Raw genomic sequence first — 24,882 nt, 5'->3', positions numbered from 1 at the left:
CTGAGGCAAGAAAACTGCTTGAACCCCAGAGGCTGCAGTGAGCCAAGATCATGCCACTGCACTCCAGCCTGGAGATAGAGCAAGACTCTGTCAAAAAAAAAGAAAAGAAAAGAAAAGAAAAAGGAAGAGAAGAGAGAAAAGAGAAGAGAAGAGAGAAAAGAAAAGACAAAAGAAAAGAAAAGAAGAAAAGAAAAAAAGAAAAACTGAATACAATGAAGTTATCATAGCTGTTACCATTGTGTGGGGAAAAGGGAGGTAAGATCTGGAGATGGCATGAGAGGCTTCTGGGAGGCTGGACGTGTCCCGTGTCCTGACCTGGACGGTGCGTCCATGGGGGTTGATGTTGCGACAATTTCTTGAGCTGCATGCACACTTTTGTTTTCTGCATGTTTTGTATGTATGTAACGCTTCACAATTTTAAAAATATAGTCCAAAGAGAAAGACAGAATGGGAGATGAATTGGAGGCAGTAACTTTAGGCGACTTTTTAAAAAAGTTTTGCTGCAATAGAGAACAAATGAATTGGTAGTTGGGGAGGAAAATGGAAGAGGTTAAAGTGCAAGATATGCACTGATCCAAGTGATCCAGGAGGCAGAGGAGTGAGATCCTATGATATCGTATGCTTTCCCTGTGGTTTACAAGTTTTCTTCAAGATCAAAAAATATATAGTTCAAATAGTACAGAGAGCTTTTGTTTGAAAAGCAGTCTGCTCCCACATACACCCCCCCCACAGCCCTGCTCTCCAAAAACCCCTTCACCATCTTCGATTGTAGGTTTCCAATTGGTTAGTTCATTTGTCTAGATAATATGCCTATTATCCTAGTTTTGGACTCGCCAGCTTCAAACAATGTCTATTGGCTTTCATGCTGGTAATTCCTCATTTACCCAACCTTGATTCATTCTCCCCTACTCTTGGCCCAGGAGATGGGGGCAGACCACAAGGGCTTCATCAGCAGAACATGCAGGTAGGTTAGGCCAGAGAAGGCCCCACCTGCCCCAACCTCCCTCTGTGCTTCTGCAGTGCCATGCTCCGCTAAAGCAACAGGGGAGGAGAGGCCCCTCACCTAAGGCCCCCGCCTGGCCCAGCTCCAGTAACAACATTCCTCTCCTGTCCCTTAAGACCTAAGGGTGGTGCTTGTGCTTGGATGTGAGGCCCTTAACCCAGCCCATAGCTCTGAAATGAGTCCCCCTCAAAACACTCTGTGCCTTGTTCACCTCTTTGAGTGTGTCCATCATCTTTCTCACTTCAGGATGCTGCTGACTCACCTCACATAAGAAGGATGGCAGTTCAACACTTTGACATCACTCTCCACATCATTGCTTTCTCCAAATACTGGACACGTTTTAAATTCTATTTGGCTCTTCCCTGGGTTGACAGTCTTTGCAACTTTAAACAATATGGTAAAGCACATGTCCCTGGTGCATCTGTCTCTCAACCTCCCTGTGCAAAGTAGACTATCAGCATCCTCTCCCTTCCCTCCACTTCTCACCTCCTCCTCCTTCCACTTGCCACTGATAGGCCTGGACTTGCACGATTTCAATCTCACCAAAAATCACATTCAATTCAGTGACCCCAATTGTCTTCAGTGTGTGTGTGTTCCCCTATAGGCTCATTCTAAACCCGAATACCAATGAACAGTGACAACAAGTAATAGTATCCGATTTTTCCACTGCAGAGCCAAGTGGGGTGAGGGGTTTGTCTCCTGTCCTTGGGGTTCTACTTCTTGGCCCCTGTACTTCCCCAGGGAAAGTGCCCCCAGCCTGAGGCTGCAATGGGTTAACATTCCTCACACTCCATCAGTGGCCCGAAGTGATGCTGTCCTTTAACTAGCTTCAGATTTGGCCCATGGCTTATTTGTTCAGCTTTTTGTTTTCTGAGGTTTTAGCCAATATTTTTCCTTGTGGAAAAACAAAGTATGCCTTCTCACCTCATTTTCAGGTGTCTCCAGCCGCTCAATCGTCCTGTTTCTCCTGTGGAGCCTCCTTTTCATTTTTCTCTACAGCGTTGTCCCTCCAGAAGTTTACCATCCTCCAGAACTAAAACGAAACCCTGCAGTCCCTCCACCGCCCTCCCGGCACACCACTATGGCCCAGTCCCAGGGCTCTTCTCCTTGCCATTCTCCCTGCTGTAATGGATTTTCTTTTCCAACAGCTTTCTTCTGTGTAAAAAACTTTTTCAGTCTGTACATCTCCAAAGATGTCTTTATTCTTCTCTCATAGTCAATTGATCTTTTAGCCAGGTATAAGATTTAAGGTTCAAAGTCATCTCCACCTGAACTTTGAAAGCAATGATCTGTTGTCTGCTAGCTTCTGCATTATTGATGTGAGTTCTAAGGCCAGAATGTGACTTTATTTTCTGTAGAATCCTCTCTCTTTCTCTCTACCCACCTCATTCGTGAAGCTTTTAAAAGCTTTCTCTTTAAAATATTTGTTCTGTAATTACATTATATATATATGTGTATGTGTGTGTATATATATATAGATGTAGTCTTTAAATTCAGCCATTTCTGTCTGAAGACTGTATCTTTCATTAGCTCTGAGATATTTTCTTGTTTCTTCTCTTCATTCTTTGTCTTCTTCATATATATACACATATATAGTTATACCTATAGATATATACACTTATGTATATAGAATGTTATAGTTATATATCTACAGTTATATATGTGTGTGTGTATATATATACATATATATATAACTGTAGATATATAATATGAATTTGGGAAATTCATATTACTTGGAGGTCCTTATATTATCTATCATTTTTTCTCTATTATTTTCTCTTGTTTTTCTCTTAGTCTAGAAGATTTTCTTTAGCTTTAATTTCCAATTTTTTTTATACTTTGACTTTTATTTTTGAGACAAGAGTCTTGCCCTGTCACCCAGGCTGCAGCACAGTGGCACAGTCATGGCTCACTGAGGCCTTGACCTCCTGGGCTCTGGTGATTCTCCACCTCAGCTTCCCAAGTAGCTGGGACCACAGGCATGCATCATCACACCTAGCTAATCAATTCTTTAACTGAATGTGTATTTCGGTCATTATATTGTTCATTTTCAAGAATTTCCTCTTATTGTTTGTTTTACCCTTTTCATAGCATTCTACTTTCATTTTACGGTTTTAGTATTTTCTCAGACCTCTGAGTGTATTAAAGTTCTGCATTATTTGTTTGCTTTAAGTTCTCTTCTTAAATTATTTCTGTCTTTTTTAGCTGAGGTGAGATTTTTCTTTTGTTCAACTTGTCCTTTTTCTTCCATGTGCTAACCTGTGTACATGACTTGGTTGTTACATACAATTGTCTATCAACATTTAAACATGAAACACCAGACTGATTATTCTTTCTTTTTCTTTTTTTTTTTTTTTTTAACGGAGTCTTGCTCTGTTGCCCAGGCTGGAGTGCAGTGGCACAATCTCAGCTTGCTGCAACCTCCACCTCCTGGGTTTAAGCAATTCTGCCTCAAGTAGCTGGGACTACAGGCGTGTGCCACCACAGATGACTAACTTTTATATTTTTAGTAGAGACGGGATTTCACCATATTAGCCAGGATGGTCTCCATCTCCTGATCTTGTGATCCATCCACCTCAGCCTCCCAAAGTGCTGGGATTACAGGTGTGAGCCACCATGCCCAGCCCTGACTGATTGTTCTAAAGGGTGATTACAAGTTTCCTCTTCAATTATCTGAATCCATCTGTCTCCTGATCTGCCTCTCTGCTGAGTGAGAGTATGGGCTGAGAGATCTGTGTTTCCAGACTGTGTGGTCTCTCTTTAGGGGAGCAGCAGGGGGGGCTGCCTGACAGGCCATGGTCTCAAATCCTAGGGAGAAGAGGTGTGTTTGGCTGTGCATTGCTATAAAGAATCACCCCTAGAACTTAAAGTATAATAATGAAAATAAATAAATAAATAAATAAATAAATAAATAAAAAGATTAGTTACAACTTAGAAAAAAAAAAAATCACCCAAGACTGGGTAATTTATAAAGAAACGAGGTTTAATTGGCTCACAGTTCTGCAGGCTATACAGAAAGGATAGCGCCGACATCTGTTCAGCCTCTAGAGAGGCCTCAGGAAGCTTCCAATTATGGCAGAATGCGAAGTGGGAGCAGGCACTTCACATGGCAAAAGCAGGAGCAAAGTCAGTCGTGATGGCTCAAGCCTGTAATTCCAGCACTTTCTGAGGCCGAGGTGGGCAGATCACTTGAAGTCAGGAGTTCAAGACCAGCCTGGCCAAAATGGGGAAATCCCATCTCTAGTAAAAACACAAAAATTAGCCAGGTGTGGTGGCACACATCTGTAATCCCAGCTGCTTGGCAGGCTGAGGCAGAAGAATCGCTTGAACCTGGGAGGCAGAGGTTGCAGTGAGCTGAGATCATGCCACTGCACTCCAGCCTGGGTGACAGAGCAGGACTCTGTCTCAAAAAAATAAATAAATAAAATAAATAAGGGAGGAGCGAGAAAGAGAATAGGAAGGTGCTCCACACTTCTAAAGAACCGGATCTCAGGAGACTCACTCACTATCATGAGGACAGTGCCAAGAGCAATGGTGCTAAACCATTCATGAGAAACCCACTCCATAATCCAGTCACCTCCCCCCAGGCCCCGCCTTCAACATTGGGGATTATGTTTCATTATGAGATGTGGGCAAGGCACACATCCAAACTACATCAGGAGGCATTCACTTCCCACATTAGTGGCTTTCTTACAATTTCTTAGAGACATCCAAGCTTTTTTTGTCCCTGTGGATAAACTTCTGTGGCCTGCCTGACATTTTGTACCCAGAGGTGGGGAAGTGGGGAGGATACATATGCTCCCGCTGCAAGCAGAGATCTTCAATCCTTGTCTTCACCCCCGGTTCCGACCCCCACCCTCCAACCAGCCATGTCTGAGCCCAGACCCCTGTGGCTCTAGCAGTCTTAGACCCCCACACCCCACATGGACACACACCCCTCCTCTGGACTTCCTCTGGGCTGCAGTCCCCAGCTCTCTGTCGCCTCCCTCTCAGCACACTCCCAGACCCCATCCAGCAGCCAGGAATTCCCAAAAATCTCACAGGTGGCTAGAGGAACCCCTGTGCACGTTGCAAGCTTATTTCTTCCAGTATTCCCTTATATAATCGGAATGGGCTTTCAAGAGGGAGAGAGGACAACACATGCTAAATCTACAAACTTGAGCCAAATACTTGAAGGAACTTATAAATGAGAAAAAAAAAAAAAAAAAGTTAAGAAAATAAATAGTCACCCATGTCCCATGGCCTTGGTATGACCATTCCCACCTGTGTGTGGAAGTAGTTATATCTGGATGTGGTCATGGCACAGCTAATCCACACATGTGCGTTTATTTCACATGGTATTTTCTAGTTTTTTCTACAGCGTTATGAAGCCTTTGTCTTTATCACCATTAATGAAGCTGCAAACCTCCCAGGGGAGCCTGCCCCAACCCTTCAGAGCACATCAGACATAGATGTCATTAACCTACTTGGGGGCAAAGTCACTCAGCAAAGCGGCAGGAGGTGAGCCAGGAACGAGAGGCCACATCTGCCACATTCTAAATTCTGCTCTGTCCTTGCTTGTGAGACCGTTCTGGAAACTGAGTGAGGTCACCTGTGCAAACCTTATAGCAAAATTGTGGCAAACATAATTACCATTCTGTTCCCCCTTCTTGGTCGCTCTTGGGGCTCAGAAAATAATACCCCAAAGTGTGGTACTGGGGCATGCTGAGCGCTTTGAACTAAGGAGCAGTCTCAAACCAAGGTCTCTCTGACTGTCCCCCTGCCCCCTGTCTCTGGATCCTCTTTCTCTCCCAAAGCACGTGGAGGGGCTTTCTCTGAAGTTTTCCTTGGGAAGTTTCTCCAAAAGAAATTCAATTGTCGTGAATCCCCTCCCTGGTATCTACATTAACAAAAGAAGGTGAATTCTTCCCCAGAGAAGGAAACTAAGTCTCCACACCCAGGATACCATGTCCAGACGACTACTCAGGGCACCATGCCCAGATAGACTTTTCACCTATTCTTCACAGGGCTGGATTCTGAGAGACCCCATCTGCATAATTGCCAAATTCCTCTCTCCTGTTGGCCAAAAAGAGAAAAAAGCCACAACAAAGGCCTAAGGAGGAGCTGCTTTCATGCCTTAGTGGGCTCCAGTGCTCAGCAGGGAGCAGCTGGAGATGCAATATGTTAGTTCAGTGTCATACCAATAACTTATACCCAAAGGGAAAAGGGCTGGGACCCAAACAAGGCTTCCTGAAAGTTGGCAACTCACTCCCTCATTGTTGGAAGTTTTTAACTGAACCTCTTTCAGCAGCTCCCTGCCTCCTCTCCTTGTGTCTCAGGTGTCCAGCATGAATCACCCCCATCCAGCTGTGCCGTGGCACCAGGAGTCCACAGGGACACAGGGGTGTGAGAGGTGGGAAGGTGCCCAAGGAGAGTGAGCTGGCAGCACTGCCACGGCAGGGCTTTAGAAGGCGACAGCCCTGGATGGAATTCCAGCTCAGGCACTGAGTCACCCCTCTGGTCCCCAGCTTCTGTAAAATGAAGAGCGAACAGGAAAACAAACAAAAACAAAGCACCATCTATTGTGACAATTAGCTGTGACAGTTAATACTACCCATATGCTCAGGAAATGGGTCCTACAATCCTGTGCCTGCTGCGATGCATTTTTAGGGAAAAATACGCACTTCCTAGAGCATCTGAACCACCCAGGTTGCTATATGTTGTCTCCTTTTTTGCTAGAAATTCAAGCTCTGCCTCACATTTCTCTGGGCTCTTTCTTTCTTTCTTTCTTTTCTTTTTTTTGCCCGTAGTCTGAAGCTTCCCAACTTTTCTCAACTGCCGCACACCAGCAGTTGAGGCTGGCCTATGCATCGTCTCAGCCCACCCCAGACCACCCAGTGTTCCCATTGGGTTTTTATGCTGTTCCTGTTCTCTTAGAGATGCCCATTAGGAAGCTTCCAGAAGGGGGCCATTCTGGATGCTGAAAGATCTACCCTTGAATGAGGTGCTGCTGGAAGTCAGGGGAGTAGACTACAGCTCCCACAGCCTCGAGGACACAATGCTTGGGTGCTGTTGGGGCTCAGAAATCGATACCTCAAAATATGACCCTTTGACAGGCTGAACTGAAGAAGCCTCAAAGTCTGTCTGGCCTTCCCCTTTCCCACCTCCCCACCAACACCCCTGTCTCTTACTCCTCTGTCTCTCCCAAAGCCCAGGATGAAGTTGTTCTCTGAAGTTCCTTAATCTGTCTAAAGTCTGAACCTTCCTAAGAAGAAAGCAATGATCCCTGGTCCCTTCCCTGAGCTTTCATTAACTGAACTCACATGGCAGGAAGAAAGACTGAAGTCTATCAACACTCCTGGGCAGACTTTTGTCACAAACCATGATCTGTTCTGCAGGCACAACAGTTTGTGACAGGTCATTGTATGTTCTTCAAGCCCATTGAATTTCTCTAAAAATCACTTACTACTCTCCTAAAATTACCCAAACTTCCTAATACGGTTTGGATTTGTGTCTCCACCCAAATCACATGTCGAATTGTAATCCCCAATGTCGGATGAGTGCCCTGGTAGGAAGTGACTGAATCACAGAGGTTGGATTTGTGTCTCCACCCAAATCACATGTCGAATTGTAATCCCCAATGTCGGATGAGTGCCCTGGTAGGAAGTGACTGAATCATGGAGGTGGACTTCCCGCTTTCTGTTCTTGTGATAGAGTTCTCACAAGTTCTGGTTGTTTAAAAGTGTGTAGCACCTCCCCTTTCTCTCTCTTCCTCCTTCTCCAGTCATGCAAGACATTCCTGCTTCCCCTTCTGCCATGACTGTAAGCCCCAGTCATGCTTCCTGTACAGGCTGCAGAACTGTGAGTCAATGAAGGCTCTTTTCTTTAGAAACGATCCAGTCTCAGGTAGTTCTTTATAGCAATGTGAGAATGGACCAATACACTTCCCCATTGCTCCTTCTCCTAAGAAGAAGGATATAGAAGTACCTCATTGGTCAATTGGGTAATTATTCTACAATGCTCCTATGCTATGCATGTTAAAATAAACTTGTAGACCTTTTCTCCAGCTAATCTGCCCTTTGCGAGTTAACTTTTCAGTGAACCTTCAGAGGGCAAGGGAGTTTTCTCTTGGCCCCTACAGTGGTTTCCCATCTATCTGCCTTGCATGGTGAGAGCCAACCTTTAGCAACTTCTAAAAGAAAGAAGATCTATCAGCTCAGTCTGAGCAGGCATGATAAGGTCTCCTCCCTTGTGTGGAGACACTCCTCTGAGTCTTCAAACCGCTCCATTAATGAATTCTCAGAAAGAACATTCTGCTGAGAAAGAGGAGGATAGATGACCAGCCAAGGCTGGGAGCTTGTGACTGTCAGGCCTCTGAGCCCAAGCTAAGCCATCATATCCCCTGTGACCTGCACGTATACATCCAGATGGCCTGAAGCAATTGAAGATCCACAAAAGAAGTGAAAATAGCCTTAACGGATGACATTCCACCATTGTGATTTGTTTCTGCCCCAGCCTAACTGATCAATGTACTTTGTAATCGCCCCCACCCTTAAGAAGGTTCTTTGTAATTCTCCCCACCCTTGAGAATGTACTTTGTGAGATCCACCCCCTGCCCGCAAAACATTGCTCCTAACTCCACCGCCTATCCCAAAACCTGTAAGAACTAATGATAAACCCACCACGCTTTGCTGACTCTCTTTTCAGACTCAGCTCGCCTGCACCCAGGTGAAATAAACAGCCTTGTTGCTCACATAAAGCCTGTTTGGTCATCTCTTCACACGGACACGCGTGACAGTGGCCACTAACCTCTCTGTGTCTAGATCAGATACAAGGCTGTCTCTCTGTCCCCACCCTCGACAGTCCCCACCTCCTACTGTCCACCTCTTTAGAAGGAGCCTATGGCAGCATGAACAAAATAAACTTCTCCTTCTTGTCCACATCCATCATAAAATGTGCATAGCTGGACTTGGGTTTTCTTAAAAGCTACCAACTTACCAATCATGTAAATCAAACTATGTTTCTGTGTTAATTGAAAAGAACCAGAAGAAGGCCAAAAGAGAAGATATGTGCAATACACATGAAAAGGTGATGTTTTCTTTTGCATATAAAAAGTTCACATAAATCAAAAAGAAAAACATTTGCCACTCCTTCTGTATTAGTCAGGGTTCTGTTAGAGGGACAGAACTAGTAGAATGAATATACACACACACACATATATATATATATATATAGAGAGAGAGAGAGAGAGAGAGAGAGAGAGAGAGAGAGAGAGAGAGGAGAGAGCAAAGTTTATTAAGTATTAACTTATATGATGGCAAGGTCCCACAATAGGCTGTCTGCAAGCTGAGGAGCAAGGAAAGCCAGTACCAAAACTGAAGAACTTGGAGTCTGATGTTCGAGGGCAGGAGGCATCCAGCATGGGTGAAAGATGTAGGCTGGGAGGCTAGGCCCATCTCTCCTTTTTACATTTTTCTGCCTGCTTTACATTCACTGGGAGATGATTAGATTGTGTCCACCAGATTAAGGGTGGATCTGCTTTCCCCAGCCCACTGACTCAAATGTTAATCTCTTTTGGAACACCCACACAGACACACCCAGGATTAATACATTTTATGCATCAATCCAATCAAGTTGACACTCAGTATTAGCCATCATAAGTTCACCCCTAGTCCACTTGAATGTATACACATCTATCATACATAACCTCCAAATAAAGACAATAATAAGGTCATATTTACATCTAACATAATACAACTATCCTTCATACAACCGAAAATGCACCAATCCCCAACCCAAATGCTCTTACATAAAATTAACAATACTTAAATGTTGATATGAAGTCAATAAATCTTATGTCACATGATAAAAGGAAATAAAATGAATGTATTTTCTTAGTACAAGTGTATACAAACACAAATATGTTTTTAGCAAAAGAATGAGGAAATATTCCTGACAATTACAGTCCTGTTTCTGCAGCTGGTCATGTGGTCGTAGCTGGTATTGATGACTACCTTCTTCTACTACCTATTCTGTATTCCCTTCGCCTTCAGCAAGCACCTCAGCAGGTCATGTTGTTTTTGCTAGTGGAGTGACCCAAACCTTTCCTGAGGGGTCTGGGACATCTGTAGTCCTGCCTGAATTGAGCTGTTGTAGTTTCCCATTGATCTTAATCACAGGGCATGGTAATACTAAGACACCCTAATAGATCTCCTGTATTCCATGCACACTCTCCCATACCTCTGTTGTGAAGGAGTAGACTGATTTCATCTTGGTAGTCCGGGTCAATCACCCCAGCCAACACGGTAACTCCCTTCTTAGCCTGTTGACTTAAAGGTAGGAGGATCCCAAAGTGTCCAGGTGCGATCTTAACTTCCAGTTTAATGGAATCATTCTTGTGTCTCCTGGTGGCACTGTTCCTCCCTCTGGAACTAAGACCTCTAGCAGCAGAACGTAATGTCATGGGAACAGGAAGCAAAAATTTTGAGGGGTGATGGTAAGTGGTGCCATTTCCACTTCCACCCCTTGATTCCTGGACCCGTGAATCTTGGTTATGGGAGAAATAGTACCATATATTGGACGCCAATGCAGAGCATACATGACCTTCTGGAGAACTTTGCCCCAGCCCTGCCAAGTATTGTCACCTAGTTGGCATTGTAATTGTGACTTCAGAAGGCCATTCTACCATTCTATCAATCCAGCTGCTTCAGGATGATGGGGAACATGGTAAGACCAGTGAATTCCATGAGAATGAGCCCACTGCTACACTTTTTTAGCTGTAAAATGAGTGCCTTGGTCAGAGTCAATGCTGTGTGGAATACCATGATGGTGGATATGGCATTCTGTGAGTCCACAGGTGGTAGTCTTGGCAGAAGCATTGCAGTCAGGATAGGCTAACCCATATCCACAGTAAGTATCTATTCCAGTGAGGACAAATCTCTATCCTTTCCATGATGGGAAGAGGTGCAATATAATCAACCGGCTACCAGGTAACTGGCTAGTCACCCCAAGGAATGGTGCCATATGGAGGGCTCAATGTTCGTCTCTGCTACTGGCAAATTGGGCACTCAGCAGTGGCTGTAGTCATGTCAGCCTTGGTGAGTGGAAGTCCATGTTGCTGAACCCATGCTTAACTTCCATCCCTGCCACCATGGCCAGTTTGTTCAAGGGCCCATTGGGCAATGACAGGGATGGCTGGGGAAAGAGGCTGAGTGGAGTCCACAAAACGAGTCATCCTATCCACTTGATTATTAAACTTCTCCTCTGCTAAGGTCACCCGTTGGTGAGCACTCACATGGGATACAAATATCTTCACAGTTTTTGACCACTCAGAGAGGTCCATTCCCTTACCTCTTCTCCAAATTTCTTTGTCACCAATTTTCCAGTCATGTTTCTTCCAAATTCCTGACCATCCAGTCCAACTGTTGGCTACAGCCCACGAATCAGTATGTAATCACACATCTGACTATTTCTCGTTTCAGGCAAAGTGCACAACCAGGTGTACTGCTTGAAGTTCTGCCCACTGGGAAGATTTCCCTTCATTGTTGTCCTTCAAGGATGTCCTAGAAAGGGGCTGTAGTGCTATACAGCTCTCCACTTTTGGGTGGTGCCTACATATCGTGCAGAACCATCTGTGAACCAGGCCTTAGTCTTCTCTTCCTCTGTCACCTGATCCTAGGGAACTCCTTATGAGGCCATCAGTGCAGGCTTGGGGAGAGAAGGCAGGGTGGCAGTAGAGGAGACCATGGACATTTGAGCCACTTCCTCATGTAACTCACTTGTGCCTTCAGGACCTGCTCGAACCTGATCACGTATATATCACTTCCATTTGATGATGGAATGCTGCTGTGCATGACCCACTTTATGGCTAGATGGGTCAGAAATCACTCAGTTCATGGCAGGCAGTTCAGGTCACATGGTGACTCAATAACCCATGGTCAAATGCTCAGTTTCCACCAAAGCCCAGTAACAGGCCAAGTGCTGTCTCTCAAAAGGAGAGTAGCTATCTGCAGGAGACGGCAGGGCCTTGATCCAAAATCCTAGAGGCTTCCACCATGATTTACCTATGGAGCTTCCCAAAGGCTAACATCTCAAGCACCATTGGATCTGCTGGGTCATATAGCACAAGTGGCAGAGCAGCTTGCACAGCAGCCTGGACCTGTTGCAGAGCCTTCTCCTGTTCTGGACCCCACTCAAAACTGGCAGCCTTTCAGGTCACTTAATAAATGGGCCAGAGTAACACACCCAAATGAGGAATGTGTTGCCTCCAAAATCCAAAGAGGCCCACTAGATGTTGTGCCTCTTTCTTGGTTGTAGGAGGGGCTAAATGCAGCAACTTATCCTTTATCTAAGAAGGAATATCTTGACAGGCCCCACACCACTGGACTCCAAGAAATTTTAGTGAGGTAGAAGTTCCCTGAATTTTAGTCAAATTTATTTCCCATCCTTTGGCACACAAATGTCTTACCAATAAGTCCTGTGTGTTTGCTACTTCTTGCTCACTGGATCCAATCAGCATAATGTCATAAATGTAAGGGACCAGTGTGATATCTTGCAGAAGCAAAAAGTGATCAAGGTATCTCTGAATAATATTATGACACAAAGCCGGAGAGTTGATATACCCCGATGTAGGATAGTAAAGGTATATTGCTGGCCTTAACAGCTGAAGGCAAATTGCCTTAGGTGGGCCTTATGGACAGGAATGGAGAAAAAGGCATTTGCCAAGTCAATGGCTGCATACCAGGTACCAGGAGACGTGTTAATTTACTCAAGCAATGAAACCACATCTGGTAGAGCAGCTGCAATTGGAGTCACCACTTGGTTAAGCTTACGATAATCCACTGTCATTCTCCAAGATCTATCTGTCTTCTGCACAAGCCAAATGGGAGAGTTGAATGAGGATGTTGTGGGAATCACCACCCCTGCGTCTTTTAAGTCCTTGATGGTGGCACTAATCTCCACAATCCCTGCAGGGATGTGGTATTCTTTTTTGATTTGCTATTTTTCTAGGTAGTGGCAGCTCTAATGGCTTCCATTTGGCCTTTTCCACAATAATAGCCCTCACCCTACCAGTCAGGTAGCCAATGTGGGGGTTCTGCCAGCTGCTAAATATATCTATACCAATTCTGCAATCTGGCACAGAGAAAATGACCAGGGATGAGTCCAGGGACTCACTGGGCCCACTGTAAGTCAAATCTGAGCTAAAACCCCATTAATTACCTGACCTCCATAAGCTCCTACTTTAACTGGAGAACCACAATGACAGTTTGGGTCCCCTGGAATCAACATCAGTTCAGAGCCAGTGTCTAGTAGTCCCTGAAATGTCTGATCATTTCCCTTTCCCCAGTGCACAGTCACCCTGGTAAAAGGCTAGAGGTCTCCTTGGGAAAGGATGGGAGAAAGATTCATTGTATAAACTGTCAGTAATGTAGTGGGGTCCTTCATCAAGGGGACCCGGCCTCCCCTTCATTCAAGGGGTTCTGGGTCTATAAACTGGCTCAAGTCTGGAAACTGATTGAGGGACCATGATTCTCTCGTTTCATAATTCAAATTAGTATTTTGTCCATTTGACCTAGAAATTTTCTGTTTGTATAATTTAAGTAGGAATGCAGTAGGCTTCCTATCAATTGCACTTCTAGGAACACCATGATTATTTAGACAATGCCAGAGCTCTACACAATTCAGACCATTCTTATTGTCGCTTTGTTTCTGCTGTCCATTACAGTAGCTATGGCCATCTTGCCTTTGACAGTTGAGTGCTGCCACTTGGGCCCTGCCACCTCGGGATCCAATTATTCCCATTGTATTTAAATTTTGTAGCTGAGTGACTGTGGTTCCTACAGTTAGATCTGACATACAGAGAAGAGCAATACAGAGCTCTTCAAAGATGCAGGTGCTGCCCTCAAAAATCTATTTCTCAAGAAATTGGTCAAGAGTGTATCTTCTAAACCCTCCCAGCTGGGATGAGCAGGTCTAAAGTGACTAATCCACTTTGCCATCGCAATCTCCCTAAGCCTTTGGATCCCTTCCTCTACATTAAACCAAGGGAAATCAGGCATTTCCAGCTCACTCACAATGGGCCATCTTTTAATCCATACTTCAGCTAACCAAGTCAATAAACTATGATAACTTTTTTTTAACTCTCCAAGCTTCAATATTAAATGCAAAGTCCCTACTTAGTGGGCCCAAATCAATAAATTCAGCCTGATTCAACTCTTATGTTCCTTCCACCATCATCCCACACCCTTAATATCCATTCCCATGCCTGTTCTCCAGATTGCAGTTTACATACATTAAAGAACTCAAGCAGTTCTTTTCGAATGTAGTGCACCTCCTCATGGGTCACACTCAGAACTTCACCTCCAGGGGCCCACCAAGACTTTAGTCTAGTTACAGGCCTAGAAGCAAACAGAGATGTTGGGGGTGGCTTCTGAGGAGAATCAACGTTATTTTGCCTGGCAACTGTCTCAGGGGAGACAATCACTGTTGCTTCAGATAGCACAGGATTTCTCTCTTCAGACAAAGGTGGAAAGGCTGATAGCAGCATGGGTGGGAGAGGGGATGTTGCCACTACTGGGGATGGGGAAGCTGCTCCTTCTGGCAAAAAAGGTTCATCAGAGATTACTAATTCAGTGCCCCCGGCTTCATCAGGGTCCTCCCACATGTCCCCATTCCAAGTTGCAGGGTACCATTCTTTTCCAATCAATGCCCTCACTCTAACAGTAGACACCTGGTGAGGCTGTGCATGTATCTTTCGTTGCAGGTCAGCCACTAGTGTGATAAGAGCTTGTGTCTGTGTTTCCACAATTTCAGTTATTTCTCTACAGAAGTTAAGACTCTCACTCAGGGCAATATTAGCAGATTTGAGGCTCAGTATCTGCTTCTGAAACCAGGTGACAGAATCCCTGAGTTCATCATTTTCTTTCATCGCTTTGTCCCTAAACTTAGGAGCAACCAACCAGCTTCATTATGTTCCTTGTTTCTCCACATATGATGAAAGGTATTATGTATAAAGTCACTAAACTCCTTGCCTCTTACGAGCAGTGAGTCAGGAGTGTCAAATGCATTTATTTTGCATAACTCTCTAAACAGTTCATGCCAAGGACTCTCAGTGTTCTCCATGCTATTAAAAATAGAGTCCTTAGCATTTTGGGGTCTAATCATCTTAAGCAGCCAACTCCAGAAACCCCCAAACCAATGAAAGAACTCCATCCTTAATATTCTGTTCCTCTAGAACCACTCCTGGTACCAAAATTTGTATTAGTCAAGGTTCTTTTAGAGGGACAGAACTAATAGGATCTCTCTCTCTCTATATATATATATATATATGTATATATGTGTGTGTGTGTGTGTGTGTGTATATGTGTATATATATACTTGTATATATGTATATATATGACATATATGTGTGTGTATGTATGTATATATATATACTTGTATATATGTATATATATGACTTATATATGTGTGTGTGTGTGTATGTATATATATATAGTGGAGCTTATTAAGCATTACCTTACATGATCACAAGGTCCCACAATAGGCTGTCTGCAAGCTGAGGAGGAAGGAGAGCCAGTCCAAGTCCCCAAACTGAAGAACTTGGAGTCTGACGTTCGAGGGCAGAAAGTCTGACGTTCGGGAGAAAGATGTAGGCTGGGAGGCCAGATCCATTCCTTGTTTTCACGTTTTTCTGCCTGCTGATCAGATGGAGGCTGATTAGATGGTGCCCACCAGATTAAGGTGGATTACCTTCCCCAGCCCACTGACCCAAATGTTAATAATCTCTTTTGGCAACACCCTCACAGACATACCCAGGATTAATATTTTGTATCCTTCAATCCAATCAAGTTGACATTCAGTGTTAACTACCACACCTCCAAATGAGGAAACAGTGTGAATAAAATAGTCACCTAGAAGAACCTGCGATTTATAAATAAGCATGTGACTGCATATTCGGCCTCTCTGGTAATCAAAGAAAATGCTAACACAAATAACTACATATGTTGCTTATCTACAGAATTAACTATGATTTTAAAGTTACTGTTTAGTTCTGGCAAGAGACTCTGAGATAAACACTGGTACTCTTGATTGGAAAGAAAGTAAAGGTTACAGCCACAACTTATGAATGTATCAAAAGCTTTAAATACACTTCTAACCTTTGATTGAGTAATTCTGCTTGTCGGAATATACGCTAAGGAAAAACTTATGAAATCCAGATATTTAAGTTCATATGGTTTATCACAGCACTATTCAACTAGCAAAGAAAAGGAAACAACCTAGTAATTAAAATGAGTTAAAGAGCTTTTCTACTTTTATATGAGAAAATGCTCGTGACATAATGTTTGGTAGTAAAAGCTCAGCACTTGAAATCCCACATTCAGTAAAATCTCAAGAATATAAAGCAAATATTCATAAATGCATAAAAAAGACTAAAGGTAAATAGCTTTAATGTGCTAGAGATTGCCAGCAATTCTTAGGGTTTAGGTATCTTTTTGGCTTTTTCTCTATTTATTTTTTTTTTCTTTTTGCACTAAAAGCATGTGTTACTGTGATGAGGGGCAAAACCTTTCATTAAAGGGCTCAAGTAACATCTACCCACCACTGTCTGTAAGGGTTCACCCAGGAGACAGCAACAGCAGCAGGGGACCTCCAACCCTGCTCCCAATAAGGAACTAGCACTGAAGATTTGGAGGGCAGTTTCCCATGAGCAGTTTCTTCCCTGAAGACGAAGAGAAAATTCACCTCCCAGGACTGGATCACACCATCTCACACCTTGGAGGGCTCTGCAGCTTGTATCAGCCACAGTACAGTCAATGAAGACACAGCTAGAACCATCAATCCCGCCTGCACTGCAGAGCAAGTTCTTGTCACTGCTCTGAACCTCTAGGCTGTCATCTTTACAATGGACTCCTGGCAATATTCTGTTTAAGAGTATTTATGGGAACTAGACAAGATAAGAACTGGTTTTTTGTTGCAAGATACAGCTGAGTTTTTTTAACTTCATGAATAAATATCCAACACATGAAGACACACTAATGATGCATTTCTTGACTTAATGTCAGACTGTTGTCATATAATTAAATTTTTTATATGATTATTTTCCCTTCTTCAAATAACAGTCATTTATTTAACATTAGATGCTTTTATAGTTAAATTTTCCAAAATATATCAAATGTTTCCCTGCTAGATAATTTGCTACACACTATGAAACACTATTTACTTTCTTTTTCAAATGACCTGGGGTCCTTACTATAAACAAAGTATGTGTTAGAGGAGGAAGGGGGCCAGTATCTTTAAGTAACTCCAGTGTACTTTCATTGTAATTACCCCATTAATATCGAATATATTACTCACAACAGCCTAACTTTGCAGATTGCTCCAATTTCCAGGATGAGAAAATTGAGGCTCAGAGAAAGAAAGTAAAATGCTGAAGGTTACACAACTAGTAGGCAGGAGAGTAACTAACCCAGATTGAGTTCCAAAGCCCTGGCTCTTTAATAGCACAAGGAACTGTCACATCCTCCAGTGATGGCTGGAGCTGAGATTGTTTTAGTTCTGTAACAAATGCTACTTCGTTCTTGTATCTGACCTCTGCAGTTTGTGGGGCTTTCAATTTTCGCTGTTTAGTCAGTTTATTAATTTTTTTGGCTTTTCTGTAAGGAATTCTCTGGAACATTTTGATACCTTCAACCCGTCCTACCCTAAGAAATTAAGGAAATCGCTTATGATTATGTCTAAGGCCAGTAGGTTCTAAATGAGTCTGTAAAAGTCTCTAAGTGTTCTGCAATGACCTAATGACTTATTCTTTGTTACCTGGCAGGACTTTCTGCTTCTTTCCAACTTTCCAGCTGCATTTCAGATAATTAAAGTTATTTTCTCTCAGGACAGGGGAGGCGGACTACTGTTCCACCTAGACATAAATGTATGTATTACCAAAAAAAAAAAAAAAAAAAGTTAAACTGTTAATCATGGGCGCGGTGGCTCACGCCTATAATCCCAGCACTTTGGAAGGCCAAGGCGGGCGGATCACCTGAGGTCGGGAGTTCGAGACCAGTCTGACCAACATGGAGAAACCCTGTCTCTACTAAAAATACAAAATTAGCCAGGCGTGGAGGCACAGGCTTGTAATCCCGGGTACTTGGGAGGTTGAGGCAGGAAAATTGCTTGAACCCAGGAGGCGGAGGTTGTGGTGAGCCGAGATCATGCCATTGCACTCCAGCCTGGGCAACAAGAGCAAAAACTCCGTCTCAGAAAATAAAAAATAAAAATAAATGAATTAATCATTGCTCGTTTCTGTTTATTAAATGCCTTTTCTGTTCCCACTGTGATTCTACAATCACTGCCTCTGTAAAACCCTGGAATGCAGGTGTTCTTGCCTCCATTTTATAGATGAGGAAATCAAGACTCAGGGCATTCTGTGAGGAGTTTATTTCAATTCAACATGGCTGTGCTGCACATGGCAGTTGGACTAAAGATCTGTCAGCATCGGGGGTTCTTCATGATCTAACTAAAGTGAATCATAAGTGCTTTCCCACTGCGTCAAGAAGGCCTGGAGTTTGTGCAGCCCAGGTAGAGGTGAGCAAAGCCTCAGTGTTGCACATCTCCAGGGCTCAGCCTCTCATTGTATTCAATGCAGATGACAGCCCCAAAGGCACTGCCCATACATTGTACAGACAACTGGCCTGGCTCTCTGGATTGTGCAGGACAGGCCTTAATGGCAGAAGGTAGGGGAGACGAGGGCGTCACAAAAGTGCTTGGGGAACTATAAAGTACATATGTTTATTGCGGCACTATTCACAATAGCAAAGACTTGGAACCAACCCAAATAACCATCAATGACAGACTGGATTAAGAAAATGTGGCACATACACATCATGGAATACTATGCAGCCATAAAAAAGGATGAGTTCATGTCCTTTGTAGGGACATGGATGCAGCTGGAAACCATCATTCTCAGCAAACTAACACAAGAACAGAAAACCAAACACCGCATGTTCTCACTCACAGGTGGGAACTGAACAATGAGAACACTTGAACACAGGAAGGGGAACATCACACACCTGGGCCTGTGGTGGGGTGGCGGGAGGGGGAGGGATAGCATTAGGAGACATACCTAATGTAAATGGCGAGTTAATGGGTGCAGCACACCAACATGGCACAAGTATATATATGTAACAAACCTGCACGTTGTGCACATGTACCCTAGAACATAAAGTACAATTTAAAAAAAAAAAAGAAAAGCAGCACAGGACGGTTCAGATATCACACAGGAGAAGCACAGGGTGTTCCCCTGGGCGGGGATTTAAAGCAAGGGCCTCAAGTTCCCTGCCCTTGTCTCTGGGCAGAAGGGGCAGATAATGCTATGATACACTTTTTTGTAGGTGGTGCCAGTTGACTGCATTTAACCAACCAAGGTGTGTAACGAAATCCTTGTGGAGGTTTTCATGGCAAAAGTAGAGCGAATTCACAAACTGCACTGTGTCTGGCAGCTTCACACAAAAGCAATGGGAACAAATCACAACCCTTGTCCAGCAATTCTTCCTGTTTTGGAACGATCTTTGCTCAACACCCCATCCATGGGTACAGGGCCCCCAAAGGCCAACAAGACAGGGACTCTCTCCAGGGACAAATGCCCCGTGGCTAGCTCAGAGAGGCCGCCCAGCTATCCAGCGGCGCAGCCAGCCAAGATTTCAACACAGGTCTGCCCTATTTGGTCACCATTCCCGACAGTGCTGGGCCAGGCCATCTTGACACATTGGAGAGTTTTCCCTGCACTCCAGGGGGAATTCTCAACCACAACCTCTGTATCCGGTAGTGGCAGATGGAAAGAGAAACGGTTAGAAAAGCGTGGTTCTTGCGCAGGAAAGTTGGAGCAAAGAAGAGTTCAGAAGTGGGCGGGTGTGTGTTCAAAAAAAAAAAAAAAAAGGGTGGAAACCCCACTAGCCAAGTCTGCAGAAAAAAAATGAAGTCTGCCTATCTCCGGGCCAGAGCCCCTCCCCTCGGCCCGCGCGGGAGGAGTGTGACCCAGGTGCCGCTTCCTCTCTCGGCTGAGGGTCAGGAGCCCGGGAGCGCGACCCTCCCCCGGCCCGGCCCGGTCCGGCCCTTCCCCGCGGTCTCTGCCCGGGCTGATGCCCAGGACGAGCAGCCCCAACGGCACGGCGCGGCCACTCAGCCTCGGTGAGTACCCGCCGTGGGGAGGGGTCCTGGGGACCCACTGGAGGCCGCGGCCCGCAGCAGCCAGGGGCCGAGCCGCGGTCACGGACTCCCGGGTGTCCCGGTCCGTGCCCGGCCTCCAGGCGGAGGAGGCGCCCGCTGGGCTCAGATCCCCGACTCCAGCCCCGGTTCCCCGGCGCCTGGGCTGCGCGGAGTCCCTGTCCCGCGTCCCGGACGGCGACGCGCAGCCTCCACGCGCCCCGAGCTGGAGAGGCCGCCAGCCCGCCCGCCCAGGGCGTGTCGCCCGCTTTCTGTTTCTTTGTGCGGGGCATGTGGAATGTGTGGGGCCAGCACTGTCCCCCTAAAGAACAGTTAGGGAAGAGTCCACATCACAAGTTGCGTCTGTGCTGCTCCCCCAGCCAGGGGCCGACCGGGCAGGCTCTGGTGAACTCCAGGCAACTCCAGCCTTGCCCAGGGACTTGCTCGCTCCGCTGGGCGCCGCAAAGGCACACAGATGCGGGGGAATCCTGCGGCCTGGGTCCTTTGGGGATTTGTCATTCCTCGCTGCTTGTTTTCTTTCTCTTTTAAACCATCACGTTTTCTTGCTGACAGGAAATCATATGCGATGAAAGTCTTTGTAGGTGGTTGGAAACATTGCTGGGCCTCTCTCTGCCCTCTTCCTCTGCTGTTACTTTTGCAATAATAACTACCATTTTATTTTACCTAAAAACCTAATGCATATCCCTCTTATCCCCCACCCTGCCGCGGTCTTATTCTTAGAGTCTGTCAGAGAGGAGAGAGCCTGAGCCTATCATGTGATAATGTTACCTTATTGATACGATGATGATATGGGTATTGGAGACACCAACTCTTTTACAAGTCTTTGAAATCCAGGGAGTTGTGAGGCCTCAACCCTCACCCTGCCTGAGCCTGGAGCTTGGCATGGAGGAGCGTAGCTTCGGTCTACGTGTGTACACGGCACTCCGCGCGCCCGTGGTTGTGCTTGGGTCGGCCTGGGAGTGTGCGAGCATCAATGGTACTTGAGAGCGAGGCCCCTCAGTCTGCACTGGGATCACTGCACTGCCTCTAAACAAGGCAGCCTCTCTTAGCTCCAGTTTCCTCATCTGCAAAGTAGGAATAATAACAGGAGATTCCTCATCCAGCAGTAAGAAGTCCGTGTCAATGTCCCGGCACAGAGACTGACACATCATAAGTGCTGGATCCGTGCTGGGCATGTTTATATCATTGTACATGAGACTGTGGTTCCCGGAGTTTACGTGTGTGTGTGTAACTTGAGCACGTGTTTGTGTGTGTGTATATGGCGGGTCCTGGGTTAAAGGGACAGAAGCCACTGTCATTATTCCAATTCAGGCACTGAGGAGGTGAAGCTGACAGGCATTCCCATGTCTAAAGAGGATGGGCTTGCCTGACCCCCGCCCCCGTGCCCAGCCCAGCCCAGCCGCTCAAGCAGTTCTCCAGGACTCAGGTTTCAGACCTTCAACACTTGCCTTGGGAGACAAACAGCGGCGCAGCCCTTGCTTGCAAGCCATTCCGCTTTAGACTGCGGACTGATTTATGGCAGGATCCCTGCTGTGCGAGAACGGCAGGGGGGTGGGGGGGGGCGGAAGGGGGGCGGCTATTTCTTGCTGCTAACTCAGGCAGGATGTGTCTATATCCTGTCTCAGTTTATGTAGCCGCTGCTCATCAGAGCCAGAGGTTAGAGTGGAGAGGACCCACTTCCGCCAGGCAGGCCTGCTTTGCTCAGCTCAGCTGGGCTAGGTCCCAATGCCACATTTACTGCGCGGGAGTCATGCACAGCGATCCGTGGCCTTGCCCTTGGATGGAAGGGGTCAAGGCTCAGTGAGAAGACGGCCAGGTTTGGCAGCTTTATATAGAATACACCGCCTCTGGCAGAAGCAGAGGATTGCATTAAGTGCCAAATGAAATTCCACCTCAGCCATTGCTCAGTTCCTCCAGACGTCACGGGCACTGGGAGTCGCAGGGCGCTGGTGGTCAGCAGCTGGACCTTGCCAAGGGTGCCAGTGGTTGGGCAAGTATTTCTGGGGACTTGCAGAGCTCCCTGGGGAGCAAAGGGGTGGGAAGTACAAGGCATTCTGCGCTTGTGATGGGAACAAGTGAACCCGTCTGCAATGAGTAGGAAGAGGTCCCCTCCACAGGGGTGAGAGGCTGGGCCAAGCCAAGTCAGTTTGCCTCTTCGGGTGGCAGACCTGTATATACATCTATGCCTCAAGTGCCTGTCTGAGGCCACAGCCAAAACATCTTCCAGTAACTGAGCACACACAGTGGGCCAACAGCACGCTCTAAACACAAAACCAAACAGTAAAGTTAACAGTGAATGAAGGGTTAAAAATAGGAGGAAGATACCTTTTCCCTACCTCAATGGCAATTACTGTATTTATTGAGGATAATCCTTCCAGAAGTAAATTTGCTGATACAAATATTTCTTATTTGACATAATAAAAACATATTTTATATATTTTATGTCCTCTTGCTTTTTTCCATCAGAATATCTCTGAAAGGTTATACCTTGTTGTTTTGTTTAACCAGTTCCTCTGCTGATGGGCATTTAGGCTGTATGCAGACTTCCTTTAATTTTTTAAACCACATACAGTACTCCTGAGACAATGCGTAAGGAGGATTTTACGTGCTTGTGTCTGTAAACTGTTGGGATAAATTCTCCCACCTCAGCATTTGATTTCTGGGACAAAGTATATATCCATTTAAAACGTTAGTCGATCTTAAGAAACTACCCTCCTAAAGTTCACACTGGTTTCTCACACGCACAAATAGCCTGTGAAAGTCACTATTTCACTATTTCCCTGCATCCTCACTCACACTGCACTTTTTTATCTTAGCCAAACTGAGGGGTTAAAAAAAAAAATGCTGTCACTTTGGAATGAGCCTCTGTAATTAAGTGAGATGGAGCATGTTTTCTTACTTCCATAAGAGGCTGCATTACTTTTCTGGGAAGTGTCGGTTGATGCCTTTGTCCATTTCCTGTCAGCACCCCACCCCCGTGAGGAAACGTGCCCCAGAAGTGAAAGGACATGTCCTCATCACATGATGAGTAAGAGGCAGAGCAGAGGCCCGAGCAACATCCGTGTTGTGGAGTCAGCCCTGGGTTTGACTGCCCTCCAACGTTCACCAGCTTTGGGAGAGACAGGAAATACCTCAGCACCTCAGTTTTCCCATCTGCGAGTGGGAATAACAGCCACTTCCCCAGAGTCACCTGATGAAAAACAGCAGAAGGGCCTGGACCTGCGCCCAGTGGCAGAGGCTTGGGCGGTGGCTTTTGTTAACGGAAAACGCAATTTATTGGCGCAAACCTGGCCTGAGGATGCTGGTAATTTCAGGAGTCACCCTCCAGACAGCTGTTGTTTTTAGCTTTTGATAAAATAACAACAAACTTAGATGCCAAGCCCTGGTAAGGGCCTTGCTTGGGTCTCCCCTGCATACCTGCTATGATAGGCATTTTTCTTTCCTTTCCTTTCTTTTTTTTTTTTTTTTTTTTTTTTTTTTTTTGAGACAGAGGCTCGTGCTCTGTCATTCAGGCTGGACTGCAGTGGTGCGATCTCAGATCATTGCACTCTCCACCACCTGCATTGAAGAGATTGTCTGCCTCAACCCCCAAGTAGCTGGGACTACAGGCATGCACCACCACACCCGGCTAATTTTTGTATTTTTTGTAGAGATTTTCGGGTGAAACACAGTTGCCAGACCCCACAGGCAACGGAGGCCAACCCAAGGGGAGAGTTGCAGGGTATGTGGGCCCGCAGCTTGTATGCGCCAGGCAGGGCATGCTGCTGTGGATCTGCACACCGAGGAACTGCATGCACAGACACTCAGGACCTGCCTGCCACCCCCAGCTCCTCAGCCGGGCCTGTGTCCCACCCCAATCCACCGTTGTGCCCATGCTCTGCTTTCTGTGGTCAGGCCTGGCCTGCACTGGGCTGCTGCTGTCCTTGCCCGCCTCAGCAGCTGGCTCAGGGTGGCCCTCGAGCCCTCCCTCACGCACCGTCCCAGGCCTGCTGCCTTTCCAGTCGCACCCCTTACAACTGCTCAGGTTAGACTCCTCAACACACTGCGGGCCCGGTGCACACTCACCTGCTGGTCTGCTAGGACCCAGTTTCCCAAGCCTAGAAAACCACCCACCATGGCTGTGGGCACAGTTTGAAGCCCTGACAGATTCCTGAGTCTGCCCTCTTCTCAGGATTCTGACCTCTCCAGGGGCTCTGTGACCCTGCCTGTCCCCCACTCAGGGCCTGTCACAGAGAGCTGTTTGCTGAGCCACTTTGAGGTGGGTGGATGATTGCAGGGATGACCCAAGGTCCCCGCTCCCAGGACTGCCACCATTCCCATACCAAAAGAGCCTTTAAAAGCCTTCACTCAGGAGTTCCTGGTGTAGAACTTGGCATGGACTTGGAGGCCAGTAAACACTAAGTTGATATGGACAGGAGTCAACCCCAAATAAATTCTAAAGGCACAGTTGCTGGGCCCCAGGAATCCCACCTAGTCCTTCCCACCTTCTCACCCAGCTGGAGTTCATTTTCATATCCACTCCCTCCCCCTACCCACCTCCCCTCTCATCTTGGCCTGGGGTTTTCTTCAAATCCTTACAGAATCTGAACTTCTGAGAGAATGCCGGCTCCTGTCCTTAGTTACTATACATTTTCATTTTTCTACATTCTTCCAGAACATTGTTCCTATACAAAATCTCAACCGATGGC

The 24,882-nt window shown here is 45.8% G+C and overlaps 1 protein-coding gene and 1 long non-coding RNA gene across 6 annotated transcripts in view; one reads left to right on the top strand and one right to left on the bottom strand.

The window, feature by feature from the left end:
- LOC103877322 overlaps nucleotides 1–24,882 on the bottom strand; it is a 32,893-nt gene that overhangs the window by 5,389 nt on the left and 2,622 nt on the right. The window contains exon 2 of one of the 2 annotated variants that reach the window (XR_002516013.2): nucleotides 15,497–15,678. This is a non-coding gene — a long non-coding RNA (uncharacterized LOC103877322). The remainder of the gene's footprint in view (nucleotides 1–15,496; nucleotides 15,679–24,882) is intronic. The other variant, XR_004176452.1, reaches the window with a different exon arrangement.
- GYPC (glycophorin C (Gerbich blood group)) overlaps nucleotides 19,973–24,882 on the top strand; it is a 40,811-nt gene continuing 35,901 nt past the window's right edge. For all 4 annotated transcript variants that reach the window (XM_021923482.1, XM_009185090.1, XM_021923481.2 and 1 more), the window contains exon 1: nucleotides 19,973–20,158. In XM_021923482.1, the coding sequence (XP_021779174.1) occupies nucleotides 20,110–20,158 (49 nt within the window). In that variant the 5' untranslated portion in view covers nucleotides 19,973–20,109. The remainder of the gene's footprint in view (nucleotides 20,159–24,882) is intronic.

The sequence above is a fragment of the Papio anubis genome, chromosome 10, assembly GCF_008728515.1.
Source record: "Papio anubis isolate 15944 chromosome 10, Panubis1.0, whole genome shotgun sequence".
Taxonomy (NCBI): domain Eukaryota; kingdom Metazoa; phylum Chordata; class Mammalia; order Primates; family Cercopithecidae; genus Papio; species Papio anubis.
Note: the sequence above shows the minus strand (reverse complement) of the source record. Positions and strands in the feature narration are given on the sequence as shown.